The 19,411-nt window shown below is 35.6% G+C and overlaps 2 protein-coding genes across 2 annotated transcripts; one reads left to right on the top strand and one right to left on the bottom strand.

The window, feature by feature from the left end:
* Positions 1-7,726: 7,726 nt before the first annotated feature.
* Positions 7,727-11,840, top strand: LOC133330949 (dynein regulatory complex subunit 2; the record flags this gene model as incomplete). The annotated part of the gene is made up of 5 exons (XM_061539347.1): positions 7,727-7,882; positions 7,947-8,060; positions 8,119-8,257; positions 8,866-9,488; positions 11,445-11,840. Coding segments are annotated over exons 1-5 (1,428 nt in total), but the record flags the coding sequence as incomplete, so codon positions are not given.
* An 88-nt stretch (positions 11,841-11,928) lies between these two features.
* LOC133330956 (uncharacterized) lies at positions 11,929-13,891 on the bottom strand. Its single transcript, XM_061539353.1, has 3 exons — positions 13,705-13,891; positions 12,315-12,513; positions 11,929-12,251 (listed from the first exon to the last, which is right to left on the bottom strand). Exons 1-3 carry the CDS (start codon positions 13,858-13,860, stop codon positions 11,929-11,931), a joined length of 678 nt encoding a protein of 225 aa, XP_061395337.1. The 5' UTR covers positions 13,861-13,891.
* Between the last annotated feature and the right edge of the window lie 5,520 nt (positions 13,892-19,411).

Here is a 19,411-nt window from a genome sequence, read left to right as displayed (position 1 = left end):
AGGTCAACCACTCCTCCTGGATATATGATCAACTTCTCTGGTATATGTCCTTCAGTGGTAAATATATACGCTATAGAATACCCATTTTGTCATTTTTCACACAAATGTTAAGGACCATTTGACCCGCTAAATATTGACCGATCCTTATGAAAACAGGCATGCTTATTATTTGGTCCGATTCCCTTCACCTTGCAAAAATTCGCGTTGTTTGGGCCATAATTGCGGTCTCTGGAGCGACCAGAAAAACCGACAAAAATAAAGTTTTTGGTCCATTTCATCCCCTAAATATTAACAGATATTTTCCAAAAACAATAGGGGTCTTCATTGGCCAGAACCCATTCTACATGCAAAATTTCGTGAAGATTGGTCCATAGCTGTGGCCTGTATCGTGTTTACAAATTATAATGGACAGACGGACGGACGGACACACATGTCTAGATCGACTCGGCTAGTCGAGATATGACGATCGGTATACTTGAAGGTGGGTCTAGGACCAATATTTCGCGGCGTTACAAACTTTTGGGGCTGCACAAAGTTATAATACCCTGACGACATAGTTGTGTAGGGTATAACAAAGTACAGGTGGCATTTATGATCCGAATTGGATGAAATTTGGCATAGGCCACTTATTTGGCCCAAGGACGAATCCTATGGAAACTGGGAAAATGTGAGTTAAGTTTCCTGAAAATCGTTTCAGATTTAGATATAGATCGCTATATATTTTTCAATTTGCACGAAATTTGGCACATGGAAATGAATTAGGTCTAGAATGATTTATGTTATTATGTTTCCTGAAAATCGGTTCAGATTTAGATACAGCTCGCATATATATTTTCGCCCGATTTAAGGTAAATGGCCGAATTAAGGTAAATGCCAAAGAAAGAACATTTTCGATTTGCACGAAATGTGGCACAACGTAATGAATTAGGTTTAGAATGATGTGTATTAAGATTCGTGAAAATCGGTTCTGATTTAGACATAGCTGCACTAAAGACCCCAAGTTTGTCCGATTGCCACACAATTTTGTAGCAAGTCTCATTGAAATCGGTTCAGATTTAGATATAGCTTCTATATATGACCAAATGAAAAAGTGAGTATAGGTTGCAGAATGGCATGTTTATGGATCCAATTTCATTTTACTGGTTCTTTAAAAATTCATCTGTTGCATATACCCAAAGTGGTGAAGGGTATCATATACTCAGTCCCGTCCAATTTTCTTACTGGTTTAAATATTAAAAAATTATTGCCTATATTTGATCTCTGAAAAAAAATGTTGTTGTTTGTTGTAATTAAAGAAAAGTCCTTATTTTTGATGGCGGGCATGAGAACTCCTCACTGGAACATCGGAATCCGAAAATTCCAACGGTGTTAGAAAGAGTACATGTCTGGCTCTGGTATGAACTAGGATAATTGACTTCACTCTAAAATTAATGGCGACCTTTGAAAAAATATTTTTGAAAAATCTCCGATTTTTTACCAAAAACCAAGTTAAAAAATAAGGAAGATCTTCACCGATTGGGTTTATCCTAGTTCATACGATAGCTATACACTCACAGAGAAACGTGTAAAAATTTGGAATCGATTGGGTTATTAGTTTTTGAGTTATCGTGCCCGCCATTCGCAAAAGAGAAAAACGTGTTTAAAGTTTGAGAAGCCCTTTAGCCGTCACTTGATGCTGACACAATAAATCGGCTATATATTCAAGAGTTCTTGAGATTTTCACTTGAAATTCGGGGTGGGAGGTCCCCTTAAACAATCCACGTGTATATGTGGGTACACTGGAAAAATATTTTTAAATACAAGCACACTGAAAAAAGATAAAAACACTCCAAAATGATGTCATTTAAAAAAATGATTTTGAAAAAAAACATGCTTTTATTAGGCTTATGAAAAAATATTTTCCAAAAAAGGCCTATATATGGAGTCACAAAAAATGTTTTACAAAACTCTACCCCTATAAGGGGCTAGGCGACGGTTTTTAAAAACATAATTTTCAAAGAAGACCCACAATCATAAATGCATTTAAAATATATTTTTCGATGACCAAATATAGGCGAAAATTAAAAAAAAAATAATAATAATAATATTCATGGATGGTCCGCAGTTTGGGATTTTTTTAAATTATTTTTCAAGGACCCTAAATTTTTTATTTCATTTTTAAATAAATATATGTAGGTATTTTTTTACCACAATAATTAATTGATTTATCTCAAAAGATTTCGGTCAATTAAACCCTAAAAAACTGGGGTGTGAACATAATTAAAATATTACTTATCGTAAATCAAACATTATGATATCTCGTAAATACATTTGTCGTCTATATCGATATCGATTAATAGAAATACACACCCGTACAAACTAATATTTAGTTATTGGTTGATGTTGATTGATTTCTGATAAGAGCTAATCATAATCGATTTAATTTGCAGTAAATAGCACGTCATAATGATAACCAACATCTTTTGATCGTATCTCAAAAATTGTGGAATTTTGGGACGAAGCCAAAGATTTATGACGACTTGGGGATTTTTAAGAAATATTTTTAAGAGCCTAAAAGAGGCCTTGCGAGGTGTAAATTTTTTTAAGGCCTTCCAATACGTAATTTTTTAAAGAAGAATTTTTAACGCCAAAAAGGATAATTTCAAGGTCTAATTCAGGCGAGGATTTTTTTAAGAATATTTTTTTTTCGGCCTAATATGAGGCGTTTTTTTAAAGAATATTTTTTCAAGACCTAATATGAGGCGTGGAGTTTTTAAAGAATATTTTTTCAAGGCCTAAAATGAGGCGTGGATTTTTTAAAAAATATTTTTTCAAGGCCTAATATGAGGCGTGGATTTTTTAAGGAATATTTTTTCAAGGCCTAATATGAGGCGTGGATTTTTTAAAGAATATTTTTTTTCAAGGCCTAATATGAGGCGTGGATTTTTTAAGGAATATTTTTTTCAAGGCCTAATATGAGGCGTGGATTTTTTAAAGAATATTTTTTTCAGGGCCTATTATGAGGCGTGGATTTTTTAAAGAATATTTTTTTCAAGGCCTATTATGAGGCGTGGATTTTTTAAAGAATATTTTTTTCAAGGCCTAATATGAGGCGTGGATTTTTTAAAGAATATTTTTTTCAAGGCCTAATATGAGGCGTGGAGTTTTTAAAGAATATTTTTTTCAAGGCCTAATGTGAGGCTTGGATTTTTAAAAAATATTTTTTTCAAGGCCTAATATGAGGCGTGGAGTTTTTAAAGAATATTTTTTTAAGGTGGGGGTCGATCTGCATCAAAATGGCCTTTGGTTGTATTAAAAAATACATCCAAGGACCTCTTCATTAATTTTTTTGGAGGATAATTCAATTTTTTGTTTTGAGTTCTTTAAAGTTAACGAAACACTTGTTCTGGGTTTTAAGCCACATTTCATGTTAATTTTGTTTATAACATTTAGTTTCATATAAACCGAACTTGTTAATTATTTTTTTTATTAATTGTTTTTTAACAACAAAAAAAAAAATCCTCAATGACTGGTGCTGGCGTTGGTGCATTTTTTCTACCACTCCGGTTTTCTTGTTTACCTTGAAAGACTGTTGCTGCAATTCTAGCTCTAGACGATCAGTTATTTGAGGGATTGATATTACTTAGCGAATGGTTGGCTACAGGTTCCTGAAAACTAAAAACACTTTCTCGAAACTTAGCGGTTTCTTGCCTTTGATTTGACGATGTACGCGTTAGAGCACAAACCGCTTGTTTAGCCAACACTTGTGATTTTTTTTTTTTAAATTCCCGTTTTGGTTTTTTCGTATTCGCTTCAAATACCGTCCTAAGCTTTCGAGTCACCGTCAACGACTGAGAGTTGTAGTGTGCGTTACTTGTGCACATGGACTCGCTCACTGACTGACTTGTATAGCTAGCTGGCTGACTGCCTGGCTGGGCTATTCGAACGATTAACGTTTATTGCAAGAGTCGCAAGACAGCGTCGCAATTGAATTTTGCCATTAAAACGGAGCAGCTCAGCTACGACGCTTCGCACGCAACAATAACAATACCTCAGAAAACGCTGACGTTACCGCTACTGTCATCGCCATCACCACCACAGCCATCTAATCTCAGTCAAACTCCATACAATCCAACAGCAGCTGTTGCGGGTTTTCGAAATTTTCAACTAGTCGAAATTCGGTTTCACTTATTACGATTGCTGATCATTACACAAAAAACCGAAGCAAAGCAAAAAAAAGTAACGTTAAACGGTTAAAGCTTATCGTACGACAATTTTTTTCTCTGCTGCCGGGATAACTTTTTTGCTGTTGTTGTTGTCACTTTATATCTGTCTCTGTGAGGCCTTCTCTTAGTGTCGTTTGGAAAATGCATTGAGGTGTTTCTTTGCTCCCCAACTTTTTTTGCTGGCGGAGCTGATTTTATTATCGTCTTGTGGTTTATCTTTTGTTTGGGTGTTGTTTTGTTGTTGCTGTTGTAGTGGCTAATAATACGGTAGCAATCTAATGAAAATACAAATTTTCGATTTAACACCGATTAGACGACATTGATCGGTTATTTTGTGTTTTATGGTGGCGAACTATTATCGGCAAAAAAATAAATAATAAAAAGTAAACGCCAAACATTTATCAGGAAACCACAGGTGGACAGGGTTATTCTAGCTTCGTAAGATCGAATGACAGACCCTGGTCGAGAATTTCAAGGTATACGTAGGCGTGGATTTTTTAAAGAATATTTTTTCGAGGCCTATGCAGGGCGTGAATTTTTTAAAGAATTTTTTCAAGGCCTAAACAAGGCGTGGATTTTTTAAAGAATATTTTTTCAATGCCTATACAAGGCGTGGATTTTGTAAAGATATTTTTTTCTAAACAAGGCGTGGATTTTTTAAAGAATATTTTTTCAAGGCCTATACAAGGCGTGGATTTTTTAAAGAATATTTTTTCAAGGCCTATACAAGGCGTGGATTTTTTAAAGAATATTTTTACAAGGCCTATACAAGGCGTGGATTTTTTAAAGAATATTTTTTCAAGGCCTATACAAGGCGTGGATTTTTTAAAGAATATTTTTTTCTATACAAGGCGTGGATTTTTTAAAGAATATTTTTTCAATGCCTATACAAGGCGTGGATTTTTTAAAGAATATTTTTTCAATGCCTATACAAGGCGTGGATTTTTTAAAGAATATTTTTTCAATGCCTATACAAGGCGTGGATTTTTTAAAGAATATTTTTTCAATGCCTATACAAGGCGTGGATTTTTTAAAGAATATTTTTTCAATGCCTATACAAGGCGTGGATTTTTTAAAGAATATTTTTTCAATGCCTATACAAGGCGTGGATTTTTTAAAGAATATTTTTTCAATGCCTATACAAGGCGTGGATTTTTTAAAGAATATTTTTTCAATGCCTATACAAGGCGTGGATTTTTTAAAGAATATTTTTTCAATGCCTATACAAGGCGTGGATTTTTTAAAGAATATTTTTTCAATGCCTATACAAGGCGTGGATTTTTTAAAGAATATTTTTTCAATGCCTATACAAGGCGTGGATTTTTTAAAGAATATTTTTTCAATGCCTATACAAGGCGTGGATTGGAAAAAAGCTAAAGTTTTATGGAAAATTTAAGTTTTCTTGATTGCCATCACTTCCCAGAGTAATGACTTTAAGAATTTCCTGTTCTAAATTAATTCTAACTTAAATTGAATACTCGTGTCATGCTTCCGACATTTTGAATTTACATTGATTAAAATACTCATTGTTCTTATCTCGTGGACATGAAATCGACAAGATACAAACAGTTATTGCCTCGTACAGCTTACCCGCATAGAAAACCTCTCTCCACCTTCTTCTCTAGAAATAGCTGTTAATCTAAATATTAAATTAAGACTAAGATTTACAGGCGTGTTAATGAATCCGTAAATAATGTGAAGAGAAACCCAGTAAGGAACGTAGTAAAGTCGGACGGGACAGACTATATGATAGCCTTCACCCCTATGACTATATATTAAAAATATACATACTAACAGAAGGGCCAATAACATGAAATTGGATGAACTAAAATATGTGACTTTGGTGGACCAATAACATTAAATCGGACGAAATTAAATATGGGAGCTATATCTAAATCTGAACCGATTTACAGGAAACTTAACACACATCATTCTAGACCTAATTCATTACGGTGTGCCAAATATAGCGCAAATAGAAAAATATATTGGGACTTTGGTGCACCATTTACATTAAATCGGTCGAACATATATATGGGAGCTATATCTCAATCTGAGCCGATTTTCAATAAACTTAACACACATCATTCTAGACTCAAGTTAATACGCAATGCCACATTTCATGGAAATCGAAAGACATATAGGGACTTTGGTGTACCATTTACATTAAATCGGTCGAACATATATGTGGGAACTATATCTAAATCTGAACCGATTTTCAAGAAATTTCACACACATCATTCTACACTCAATTCAGTACGCCATGCCAAATTTTGTGCAAATCGAAAGATATACAGTGACTTTGGTACACCATTTACCTTAAATCGGTCAAATATACATATGAGAGCTACATCTAAATTTGAACCGATTTTCAAGAAATTTTACACACATCATTCTAGACTCAAGTCAGTACGCTGTGTCAAATTACTTGCAAATCGAAAGATATATTGGGACTTTGGTGCACCATGTACATTAAATCGGTCGAACATATATATATATATATGGGAGCTATATCTCAAATCTGAACCGATTTTCAAAAAAGCTTAACACACATCATTCTAGATTTAATTCAGTGCGATATGCCAAATTTCGTGCAAATCGAAAGACGTATAGGGACTTTGGTGCACCATTTACATTATATCGGGCGAACATATATATGGAAGCTATATCTCAATCTGAACCAATTTTCAAGAAACTTAACACACATCATTCTAGACTCAATTCAGTATGCCATGCAAAATTTTATGCAAATCGAAATATATACAGGGACTTTGGGGCACCATTTACATTAAATCGGTCGAACATATATATGGGAGCTATATCTAAATCTGAACCGATTTTCAAGAAACTTAACCCTTGTCATTCTATACTCAAGTCAGTACGCTGTGGCAAATTTCGTGCAAATCGGAAGATATATAGGGACTTTGGTGAACCTTTTACATTAAATCGGTCGAACATATATATGGGAGCTATATCTAAATCTGAACCGATTTTCAGGAAACTTAACACACACCATTATAGACTCAAGTCAATACGCAATGCCAATTTCGTGCAAATCGGAAGATATATAGGGACTTTGGTGCACAATTTACATTAAATCGGACGAAAATATGTATATATGGGAGCTATATCTAAATCTGAACCGATTTTTACCAATTTCAATAGGGTTCTTGAGCCAAATAAGTGAACTGTGCCAAATTTCATCCAAATCGGATTATAAGTGCGACCTGTACTTTCTACATGGACGGACGGACAGACGGACATGCGTAAATTGACTCAGAAAGTGATTCTATGCATATTCTCAAAAGGAACCATGGGTCTATCTCGATTCCTTTTGCCTGTTACAAACATATGCACAAAGACCTAATCTACCTGTACCACAGTGTGGTGAAGGGTATAAAAATAAAAATTTCACTTTCTAAATTTGCATAGAACAGACCTATTGCATATTTAAAAATAAAATTGTCATATTCCACAAAAAGAAATATTTTTATTTCCCATAATACACATATTTTTTCGCAGAAATGGCCCTTCCAAAACCCTCTGTAACCTACGTGGACTATATACAGGATGAGGAACCACCAACCACACAAATACCCAAAAAGAAACGCCTGACAAAAGCCGAGAAAAAGGAACAAAAACTAAAGGCTCAAATGGAATTTCGAAAACTGGAAATGATTGTATGTATTAAATTTTAATTGGAGTTCCAAAAATGTCCACCAACGTAAAGTATAATTTTGCCAGGACCACTTGAAACGAGAGCTGGCTTTGTCCAAGAAAACTTCTTTGCGGAATCAAAAAATGTGGATGGATATGTGTAGGGAAATCAAGTTGGTACAAATGAAAGAGGAACTAAGGGTAAGGGTCCCGATATCCTTTTTCGATTTTTTTAATATAGCAATTTATTGTTCCATAGTCCTGGGAAGTAAAGACCAATCGGGTCCTAACACAAAAGGATGAGAAAATTGCTTTAATTCTAAAGGAAATCAACGAAACTGAGGAAATGCATCAGCGGAACTTTGGCAATCAAATGAAGACCATGGACTATTTAGAGGGTAGGTATTTGGGTCTCGTGCGAAATGTCAAAAAGATGGAACAGAAGTGTGGATCCTTTATAGAATATAATTTAGGAGTATTCCGAAGTGTAGGTTTTTATAGAATATTTAAAATAATAGATTTTTAAAGAATATTTGCTCAAGGCCTAATATGAGGCGTAGATTTTAAAAGAATATTTTCTCAAGACCTAATATGAGGTGTAGATCTTTAAAGAATATTTGCTCAAGGCCTAATATGAGGCGTAGATTTTTAAGCAAATTTTTTCAAGGCCTAATATGAAGCGTAGATTTTTAAAGAATATTTATTCAAGGCCTAATATGAAGCGTAGATTTTTAAGGAATATTTGCTCAAGACCTAATATGAGGCTTCGATTTTTAAAGAATATTTTTTCAAGGACTAATATGAGGCGTCGATTTTTAAAGAATATTTTTTGCAAGGCCTTATTTCGAGGCTTATATGAGGCGTAGGTTTTCAAAGAATATTTTTTCAAGGCTAATATGAGGCGTAGGTTTCTAAAGAATATTTTTTAAGGCCTTTTTTAAGACTGAATTTTGTATCTAGTTTGAAATTTAAACAATTTTGAAAACTTTCTATAATTATTTCCCAGCTATTTTCAAGCTATTCCAAAACGTGACCCGGCTTCACTATGAAGATCAGGCAAGGGAAATACTCCACGACTTCTTCAACGAAACTGAAGAAAGCAAAAAAATTGTAAATGCTTATCAAGCGAACTGTGAAAATATTCTGCATGCCACAAATCTCACAACCTCGCAAACCCTACAAGAAGACTTCGAAATCTATCTGGACAAACGTAACGATCTGGTCAATAATGAAATAGAAAAACGTTACAACTTACGTGATTCGGTGGCAAAGAAAATGGAAAAATTACACAAACAATTATTGGAGTTTTTAGAAGCACTACATAATGCGTCCTTGGATCCGCATAAGGATCTAAAGGTCCGAACATTAATGGAACGTCAAAGGACATTTGTCAGCGAATCGAAGAAGTTGAATGACACGGAGTCGCAATTTACAAGACAGAATGAGGAACTACAGGGGGAACTGAGGAGAGTGGAAGCTGAGGCCGAGTTGAAAATCAAAGAATTAAAATTGGAACAAAAATATTTCACGGATTTACGCAAGGATATTGAAAGCCGCATGCACGCGGATGGTTTGCAGATGCATGAAAAATTGAAAATATTGACCACAGAATGTTATGGAATTTTGAAGGTGAGCACAACAGGGGAAAGAGAAATATTAGAAGAAAAAAAAAACATTTAAAAAAAATATATTTGAAAAAATAATTAAAAAATAATAAAAAAAATAAGAAAAATATTTTTAAAAAATATTTAAAAAAACCAGTAAGGAAAGTAGTAAATTCGGACAGGGCCGACTACATGATACCCTTCACCACTTTGGATATATTCAACAGACGAATCCTAATAGACGTCGAATTTTTAAAGGACCAGTAAAATAAAATTGGATCCATAAACATATCATTTTGCAACCGATACTAAATTTTTCATTTGGTCAGATATAGAAGCTATTTCTAAATCTGAACCGATTTTCCTGAAACTAAACACACATCATTCTATACCAAATTTGTGCCAAATTTCGTGCAAAAGGAAAGATATTAAGGGACTTTGGTACACCATTTACCTTAAATCGGACGAAAATATATGTATATAGAGGCTATATCCAAATCTGAACCGATTTTCAGGAAACTTAACACACATCATTCTAGACCTAATTCATTACGCTGTGCCACATTTCGTGCAAATCGAAAGATATATAGGGACTTTGGTGCACCATATACATTAAATCGGACGGAAATATATATGGGAGCTATATCTAAATCTGAACCGATTTTCACAAAATTTAACACTCATCGTTCTAGACTTAATTAGGTACGCCATGTCAAATTTCGTGCAAATCGAAAGATATTAAGGGAACCTGTTGGAACATTTACATTAAATGTCACGAAAATATATATTGGAGCTATATCTAAATCTGAACCGATTTTCAGGAAACTTAACACACATCATTCTAGACCTAATACATTACGCTGTGCTAAATTTCGTGCAAATCGAAAGATATATTGGGACTTTGGTACACCATTTACCTTAAATCGGACGAAAATATATACTGGAGCTATATCTAAATCTGAACCGATTTTCAGGAAACTTAACGCACATCACTCTAGGCCTAATTCATTACGCTGTGCCAAATTTCGAGCAAATCAAAAGATATATGAGGACTTTGGTGCACCATATACATTAAATCGGACGAAAATATATATGGGAGCTATATCTAAATCTGAACCGATTTTCAGGAAACTTAACACACATCATTCTAGACCTAATTAATTACGCTGTGCCAAATTTCGTGCCAATCGAGGAATATATAGAGACTGTGGTACACCGTTTACATTAAATCGGATGAAAATATATATGGGAGCTATATATGTAAATCTGAACCGATTTTCAGGAAACTTAACACACATAATTCTAGACCTAATCCATTACGCTGTGCTAAATTTCGTGCAAAAACAAAGATATTCCGTGCCAATCGAGATATATAGGGAATTTGGTGCACCATATGCATTAAATCGGACGAAAATATATATGGGAGCTTTATCTAAATCTGAACCGATTTTCAGGAAACTTAACACACATCATTCCAGACCTAATTCATTACGCTGTGCCAAATTTTGTGAAAATCGTAAGATATATAAGGACTTCGGTGCACCATTTACATTAAATCGGACGAAAATATATATGGGAGCTATATCTAAATCTGAACCGATTTTTCCCAATTTCAATAGGGTTCGTCCTTGGGCCAAATAAGTAACCTATGCCAAATTTCATCCAAATCGGATCATAAATGTGACTTGTACAAAAATACATGGACGGGCGGACGGAAAGACGGACATGCATAAATCGACTCAGAAAGTGATTCTGTGCATATCCTCAAAAGGAACCAGGTGTCTATCTCGTTTCCTTTTGCCTGCTACAAACATATGCACAAAGACATAATACCCTGAAAATCGAAATTCCCATAATATCAAAAACTGGACCCGACTGAAAAAGCTTGTTTCCTTCAGTCTCTAAAATTCTACATATTATCTTCCTCATTCATTATCTCTCCCTCTCTTCTTGTCTCTTTCCCTCTCTCACTTCATTTCAGTCATACCAACAACTACAAAAATATGGCGAACTTCTATTATCGCTGGCGGCAAATTGTCGAAAACTTCAAACCGAATCCGAAAAAGTGGTGCCTTGGGGTGATTTTCGTGAAACAGAATCGGATAATTTTCCCCAGGAAGATTTCACTCTACAAACTGTGGATCTACAATCTCATGTCGATATAAATGAAGGCGACTTAAAACAGCAAATTGAATTGATGCGTAACTTTTGGCAACGTCAGGCCATAGCCGAGGCTCAGGCTATCCTATTGGAAAAACAAAAACACGAATTACTCCATGAGAATGCAATTTACATAGAGAAAATTAAATCGCTCAGTAAAACCGATAATGTTGAGGACCTGCGAAAGACCTTACATGTTCAGTGTGTACTCGAGGAGGTACCAAAGTGTCAAAATTTTAAAGATTTGTAAATTTTCACTTTATTTTGTTTTACAAATTATACAAAAAAAAATATAAATATAAATTTTAAATCCTCGGATTATAATGGAAAACATCAAACGAGAGAATTTTATAAAACCCCACTGCCCAATCCTTATCATTGGCATAGCGTTGGGAATGATGTGAATAATAGCTATCAGAATCTGCCGAACAATCACGACGAAATCGTATGAAAATTTCAGCAAATACAATGCGATGAGGTGCTGTGATGGTCTCCTCCTGGGTTATCCTCACCTCAGCATCCAAAGATTGTAATATTCGATTGACCTCCACAAGTTCTTCAATGCTATCGAAATCTTTGGTATTCCGAAGGCCCACAAACATCATATCTATGAAACAATATTTTCTACCTATTTTCAAAAAGAGAAATTACAATATATTATATTTCTCCTCCCCTTTAGAGGATTTCTTACCATAATTCAGTCTGGTCACAACCTTCATTGGTATGGCCCTCCGAATATGTTCCGTCTGGAATCTCACCAATTTCAAACGCACATCATCCCTTGAGAGACGCATGTCTCGTGTGATTTGTTGATAGCCCAATGGTGTGGTGAATTTACTAATTCCCGATATATTTTGATTGCGTATTATATCGGTTAAGACCACAGCAGCCTGAAAGTATGCAACAAAAATTAGAAAATAAAAATTATTTAAATTATATTTTTTCAAAGACCCCCAAAGACGAGAATTTTTTCATATATATTTTTCCAATATGAATTTTTGAAATATATTTGTTAGGGCGTCTATTTTTTAAAAATAGATTTAGACTCCCAAAAATTGCATTTTTTTAAATATTTTTTTTTCAAGCTCTCACAATCGTCGAGGATATTTTAAAGCGTGGATTTTTTAAAAATATTTTTTCGACCTTAACACAAGGCGTGGATTTTTTAAAAATATTTTTCTGACCTTAACACAAGGCGTGGATTTTTTAAAAATATTTTTCCGACCTTAACACAAGGCGTGGATTTTTTAAAAATATTTTTCTGACCGTAACACAAGGCGTGGATTTTTTAAAAATATTTTTCCGACCTTAACACAAGGCGTGGATTTTTTAAAAATATTGTTCCGACCTTAACACAAGGCGTGGATTTTTTAAAAATATTTTTCCGACCTTAACACAAGGCGTGGAATTTTTAAAAATATTTTTCCGACCTTAACACAAGGCGTGGATTTTTTAAAAATATTTTTCCGACCTTAACACAAGGCGTGGATTTTTTAAAAATATTTTTCCGACCTTAACACAAGGCGTGGATTTTTTAAAAATATTTTTCTGACCTTAACACAAGGCGTGGATTTTTTAAAAATATTTTTCCGACCTTAACACAAGGCGTGGATTTTTTAAAAATATTTTTCCGACCTTAACACAAGGCGTGGATTTTTTAAAAATATTTTTCCGACCTTAACACAAGGCGTGGATTTTTTAAAAATATTTTTCCGACCTTAACACAAGGCGTGGATTTTTTAAAAATATTTTTCCGACCTTAACACAAGGCGTGGATTTTTTAAAAATATTTTTCCGACCTTAACACAAGGCGTGGATTTTTTAAAAATATTTTTCCGACCTTAACACAAGGCGTGGATTTTTTAAAAATATTCGGTCTCCATTCAGTTCATATATTCGGTTGTACAGCGTTCCAAGCAATATGTATGGTTTTTGTCTTCGCTGGCAGTGGTCTCAAAGTTATAATTCCACCACCATATGGTATTCAAGGACAATAACCTTTTGGTACTATTGTGAATTGCCGATTCATTTAACCAGTCACAATAATGACAAAACTATTTTGCTTAAGTTTTTTTATTTACCTGTTTAGCACCTCTAATAAATTCCTGTTCGACAAATTCCCGATCCCAAAACAATTGCATTTTCAGCAAATTGAATTTGGCCGCCAAATAAGTCCACGGATTATTTAAATACACCAATTTGGGTATAACTTTACGTCGCTGTTGGTTCAGCTCCATTTGACGTTTCCATTGATGATTTTGCCGTTGAAATTTGAAGTGCGAAGAATTTTGAAATTTTGGATACAATTTCGAATATTTTGTTAATTCATTGCCAAAGAAAAAATTGAAATTATTTGGAATTTTTATAAACATATTTTTTGTTGGTTTTATTTTTACTAAAAATTTCGTTTTTGGTTGTAAATGTCAAAATAATGGATGGAGTTGCCGTATATTTTGTTTTTTAATTGTCCATAGGAGTTTAAAAAGGCGTGGATTTTTTATATATTTTTCTTCCCTTTTTAAAAAAGTCGAGAATTTTTTTTTATTTTTTTTTTTAATCTTAAAAAAATGCGTGGATTTCTTAAACCATTTTCTTTTCAATCTTTAAAAAAGGCGTGGATTTTTTAAATATTTTTTTTTCTAATCTTTAAAAACATTTTTTTTAATTTTTAAAAAGGCGTGGATTTTTAAATGATTTTTTCAATTTTGAAAAGGCTTACTTACTTACTTAGCTGGCTTGTGACAGAACTTTCGTTCCATAAGCCGAGCTTAAAAAAGATTTCCAGACGTGTCGGTCTTTTGCGCAGTTTTTCCAATTTGAAAGACCATATTCGGTAATGTTATCTTCCACTTGATCTTTCCAGCTTATTCGTGGCCTTCCCCTTCTGCGTGAACCATCAGCTGGTTCGCTTTTATATGCCTTCTGGGCATCTTCATCCATTCTCACAACATGCCAACGTAGTCGCTGCAGCTCAATATGTCTAACAATGTCAATGTCCGAGAATAACTGGTACAACTCATGGTTCATTCGACGGCGATATTCACCGTAAACTCAGATCGGCCCATAAACCTTTCGGAGAATTTTTCTCTCAAACACTTCAAAATCTGTCTCAACTGCTTGCGCAGCCACCCATGCATCAGATCCATATAACAGCACGGGTAGTATTAGCGTCTTATAATGTGTGAGTTTGGTCTGACGGGAGGTGGCCTTGCTTTTGAGTTGTTTGCTCAGACCATAGTAACATCTGTTGGCCATCACTATCCTTCTCCGAATTTCAAAACTGATGTCATTAATTTTTTGTTTATGGCGGTACCAAGGTATATAAAATCTTTGACTACCTCGAAGCTGTAGTTGTCAAGTTCCACAGTTGGTCCGAGTATACTGGACGTCTTGCGCATTGATTCCATCAGCTTGGTCTTCTCGCCGTTTACTGCCAGACTACTTTGGAAGACTCCTTCTCGTTTTGTTCAAAGGTGGCTGTTACCACTGAGAGCGGCTCGACCCATTATGTCGATGTCATCGGCGTAGGCGAGTGCCATTTCTGTTCATTTTTGCCTCTCGTATGACCTTTTCCAGCAGGATGTTAAAACGGTCACACGACAAACTGTCACCTTGTTTGAATCCTCGTTCGGTATTAAAGGGCTCCGAGAGATCCTTTCCGACATTAACTACTGATCTTGTGCCAGTTAAAGTTATCCTGCATAGCCGTATTAATTTTGCAGGAATGCCAAACGGAGACATGGCTTTAAACACCTCTGAACGAATAGGGCTTTCGAATGCGGGTTTATAGTCGACGAATAGATGGAATGTGTCGATGTGTTTTTCGTGGTTTTTTTTCCAGGATTTGGCGCGAAGTGAAAATCTGGTCAATAGTGGATTTGCCACATCTGAAGCCGCACTGGTATGGTCCAATAATGCCATTGGCTTTAGTCATTCACACAGCACGCTGGATAGCACATTATATGCGATGGAAAGGAGACTTATTCCTCTATAGTTGGAACATATCCTCTTGTCTCCTTTTTTGTGCACGGGACACAGGACGCTGAGGTTCCAATCATTGGGCATGCATTCTTCTAGCCAAAGTATACTAATCAGCTGGTGCATGCTCCTTACCGGCATCTGACCACCAGTCTTGAATAGTTCGTCTTGTAACCCATCGGCAACTGCTGCTTTGTTGTTCTTGAGCCGATTGATTGCTATTCTGACTTGGTTCTGGGGTATCCTCTTTACCGCTACTATTTGATACTAGAAGTTTTTTCAAACTGCTCCTTCCAGATCCTCAGCACGCTGTCTGTATCTGTCACCAGGTTTCCTTCTTTATCTCTACAGGAGGATGTGCCTGCACCAAAGCCTTCGGTTTCGAGTTTTATCCGTAGGTAGAATTTTCGGACTTCATTCTGACTCCTGTACATCTCGATTTGCTGACGCTCACGTTTTTCTTGTTCTTCCTTCTTTTTTCTGAAAATGCCTTTCTCCTCTCTCCTTTTCTCCCGATAGTTCTCCATCGCATTACGTGTTGCTACTGTCCGCAGGGTTGCCCTATACGCTGCGTTTTTCATATCACTAGCATTACGACACTCCTGATCGTACCACGGATTTCTGCCACTGTGCTTCTATATTATTATCGGAATAAGGGGTACTTTCGTCAAGCAGTGGGGTAAGTTGAGCGGAGTAGGCTTCTGCTATCTGTTGTGTTTGCAGCATTTCGACGTCAAATTTCCGTGTTACATTAGATCGCACCTTTGCTACTACATTAAGACGATTGCGTACCTTGGCTGCCACAAGGTCATGGTCCGAATCGATATTCGCTCCTCGGATCGATCGAACGTCTAAAAAACTGGATGAATGCCTTCCGTCTATCACAACATGATCCATTTGATTTCTCGTTGTTCGATCAGGAGAAATCCAAGTGACCTTGTGTATATCGAGATGCTTGAATCGGGTGAGGCTGACTACCATGTTTTTTGCTGCCGCGAAGTCAATCAACCTCATGCCGTTGTCGGATGTTTCTTCATGAAGGCTGAATTTTCCGACGGTGGGGTCAAAGATATTTTCCCCTGCGACTTTTTGCATTAAAATCTCCTAGCAGAATTTTAATGTCATGGCCAGGGCAACGGTCATATGCTGTTTCTATGTCTTTGGTATGTTCATCTTTATCTTCGATCGGAGCATGGGCGCAAATAAGACTGATGTAGAAGAACTTTGCTTTTATACGGATTATAGCAATTCGCTCATCTACTGGAGTGAATCTGGAGACGAGGTCTTTTATTCTCCTATTAATCATAAATCCGCAGCCAAATTCATGTCTCGTTTCATGGCAGCTATAATACAGGGCGTAATCATCTGATTTACTAACGCCAAACCCTTCCCATTGCACTTCCTGTAATGCCATAATATCGGCTTTGTACTTCTTGAGTACATCCGCTAAAGCGAACACTGCGCCTGTGCTGTACAACGTGTGCACATTCCAAGTGCAGATTCGCAGATCGTGGTCCTTTGCGGGGGTCGTCAACATTAGCTTGAAAAAGGCTGGATTTTTTAAATAATTACGATTTTTTAAATAATTTTCTCAACGAACCAAAATGGCGGAGATTTTTTTTAAATAATTTTTGTTTTTCTATCTACCAAAGATGCGTGAATTTTTTAAATAAATTGTTTTCAACCTACCAAAGACTATTTAAATATAGTGGACCTTCTATATCCATTTTACCTTGCATTTGCCTCAATGCCACCAAAGAAGTTTTGAAGTCGCAGTCATTTCCATTCTTCAATTTATTCGCATGTTTTTTTTTTCTTTCTTTTTTTACGGAAAAGATCAAAAGTCCAAAAGTCATTTTTTCTTCTTCTTCTTTTTTTCATTTCCATTGAAATCCAGTTTTGGTATTTAAAAGCGAAGAAAAATCACACTGATCCTCAAACCCCCAAAGGAATTTCTGTACTCCATTTGCTAGGCATGCCTATTGGAGTGTCGGTTTGTATTGTCTATTTTCTGGTCCGTCCGTCCGTCCGTCTGTCGGTCTATCTTGTGTTCCCATCATGAGTCATGGATAGCCTTGAATGGTTATATTTAGAGACGCCACATTGTTGGCTTATTACACGACTTAATGACGATCTCTGGTTCTGGCCTGGGCAACGACAAAAAACTGCCACAGTTGGATGGTCGTTAACGCTGTCCATGATGATGATGAGGATGATGTCGTTGCTGCTTCGGTTCCATCTAGTCCCCCAAATTGCAATTTAGCATTAAGAGCCAAGCCGTCAGTCAGTCAGCAAGCCTGCCTGCCAACAATCCAGAATTTAAAATCAGAGGCCGGTCTTTACAGCAAATGGAGGGACAACCGCCTCGCAGTCAAAAAAACAAGTTTCTGTTTTTCAGTTGTGTGTGAATTTTTAGATTTTTATTCATTGTGGCCAAAACGGCTTGGAGCAGCAGGATCCTTTTTTTAACCGCGTACACACTGTCTGTCCTACCGTCCATGTTGTTGGTGTTGTTGTCATGGTAGTTGTGGTCCAATGTGAATATGAAATAACGTCGAACTGTTGCCGCTGATGCTGCTGCACAGATTAGCTTTAAGAACAAAACGAGGCTTGAGGCTATCTTTGGAACTTAGGCGAGCAGAAAATACAAGAAGTCAGGCATAACGTGAATAAGACAAGTTTGAATGCTGAGAACAGAGCAGAAATCCAGTTTGTCCAGCAAAAGACAACGCGTAACTTCTTGCCATTTTTATTTTCTTTTTTCTTCGACATCCATTATTTGGTTGTGTGGACTTCTTTGTGGACTTTTTCTCATTTCTTCTTTTGATTTTTGTTGTTATTTAAATTAAAAAAAAAAATATTGAAAATAAGATTGAACGTTCATTAGCCTCTGGAAGGCTGGGGACTTATTTTTTTTAATCCTTGGCAAAAAAACCAAAATACATGTCTGTTGCAAATGATTAAAAAATAAATCTACGCTCATAGGGAAGCTGAAAATGCTATTGAAAATATCGACACCTCAAAATTAAATTTAAAAATTCCACCCCTCCCTTGCCCTTTGGTAGGTGGAAAAGTTACATATAAAAATTCACGCCCATGGCTTTTTGGAAGGATGGCAAATTCTACATAAAAATCCACTCCTATGGTAGTTGAAAAAATCCACATCTATGGTTGCCAGAAAAATTATATATTTAAAATCAACAGCAGAAAGAAAAAAATCCCATTTGATTTTTATCGTTTTAAATTCAAAATCCGAACATTTTAAATACTTTTGTGTAATGCCGAACGGTCGTTATGGTCAGACACCATATGACCATGTCCGAATGTAAGTATGAGAATTAATTTTCAGTTGTTCAACAAAAACAAAATGCTGAGCACGTTCAATATCTACATTTGCAATTTTATTAACTTGTAGACTGGATAAATACATATATAAATATTTATATTTATACAGAACATGCATTTATTGTTTTATTTTATTTTAATGTTGATTTAATTTGGAAATTTAAGGGTATGCGATTTTATGTCCCCGAATGCAGTGGCAGTGATATGGAAACACACACACAAACAATTACAGTGGTGGTCATAAGTACGAATCAGGTCATATTTATTATTTTTCAAAATTTCACACAGCTCATTTATTTGGCCCAAGGACGAACCCTATTGAAATTGGGAAAAATCGGTTCAGATTTAGATCTAGCGCCCACATATATATTTTCGTCGGATTTTAGGTAAATGGTGCACCAGAGTGCCTATATATTCTTCGATTTCCACGAAATTTGGCACAACGTACTGAATTAAGCCTAGAAC

Source organism: Musca vetustissima, unplaced genomic scaffold, assembly GCF_032173495.1.
Source record: "Musca vetustissima isolate MV318-11 ecotype Yass unplaced genomic scaffold, APGP_CSIRO_Mvet_v1 utg22990, whole genome shotgun sequence".
Lineage (NCBI taxonomy): Eukaryota > Metazoa > Arthropoda > Insecta > Diptera > Muscidae > Musca > Musca vetustissima.
This window is presented reverse-complemented; position numbering and strand designations above follow the sequence as displayed.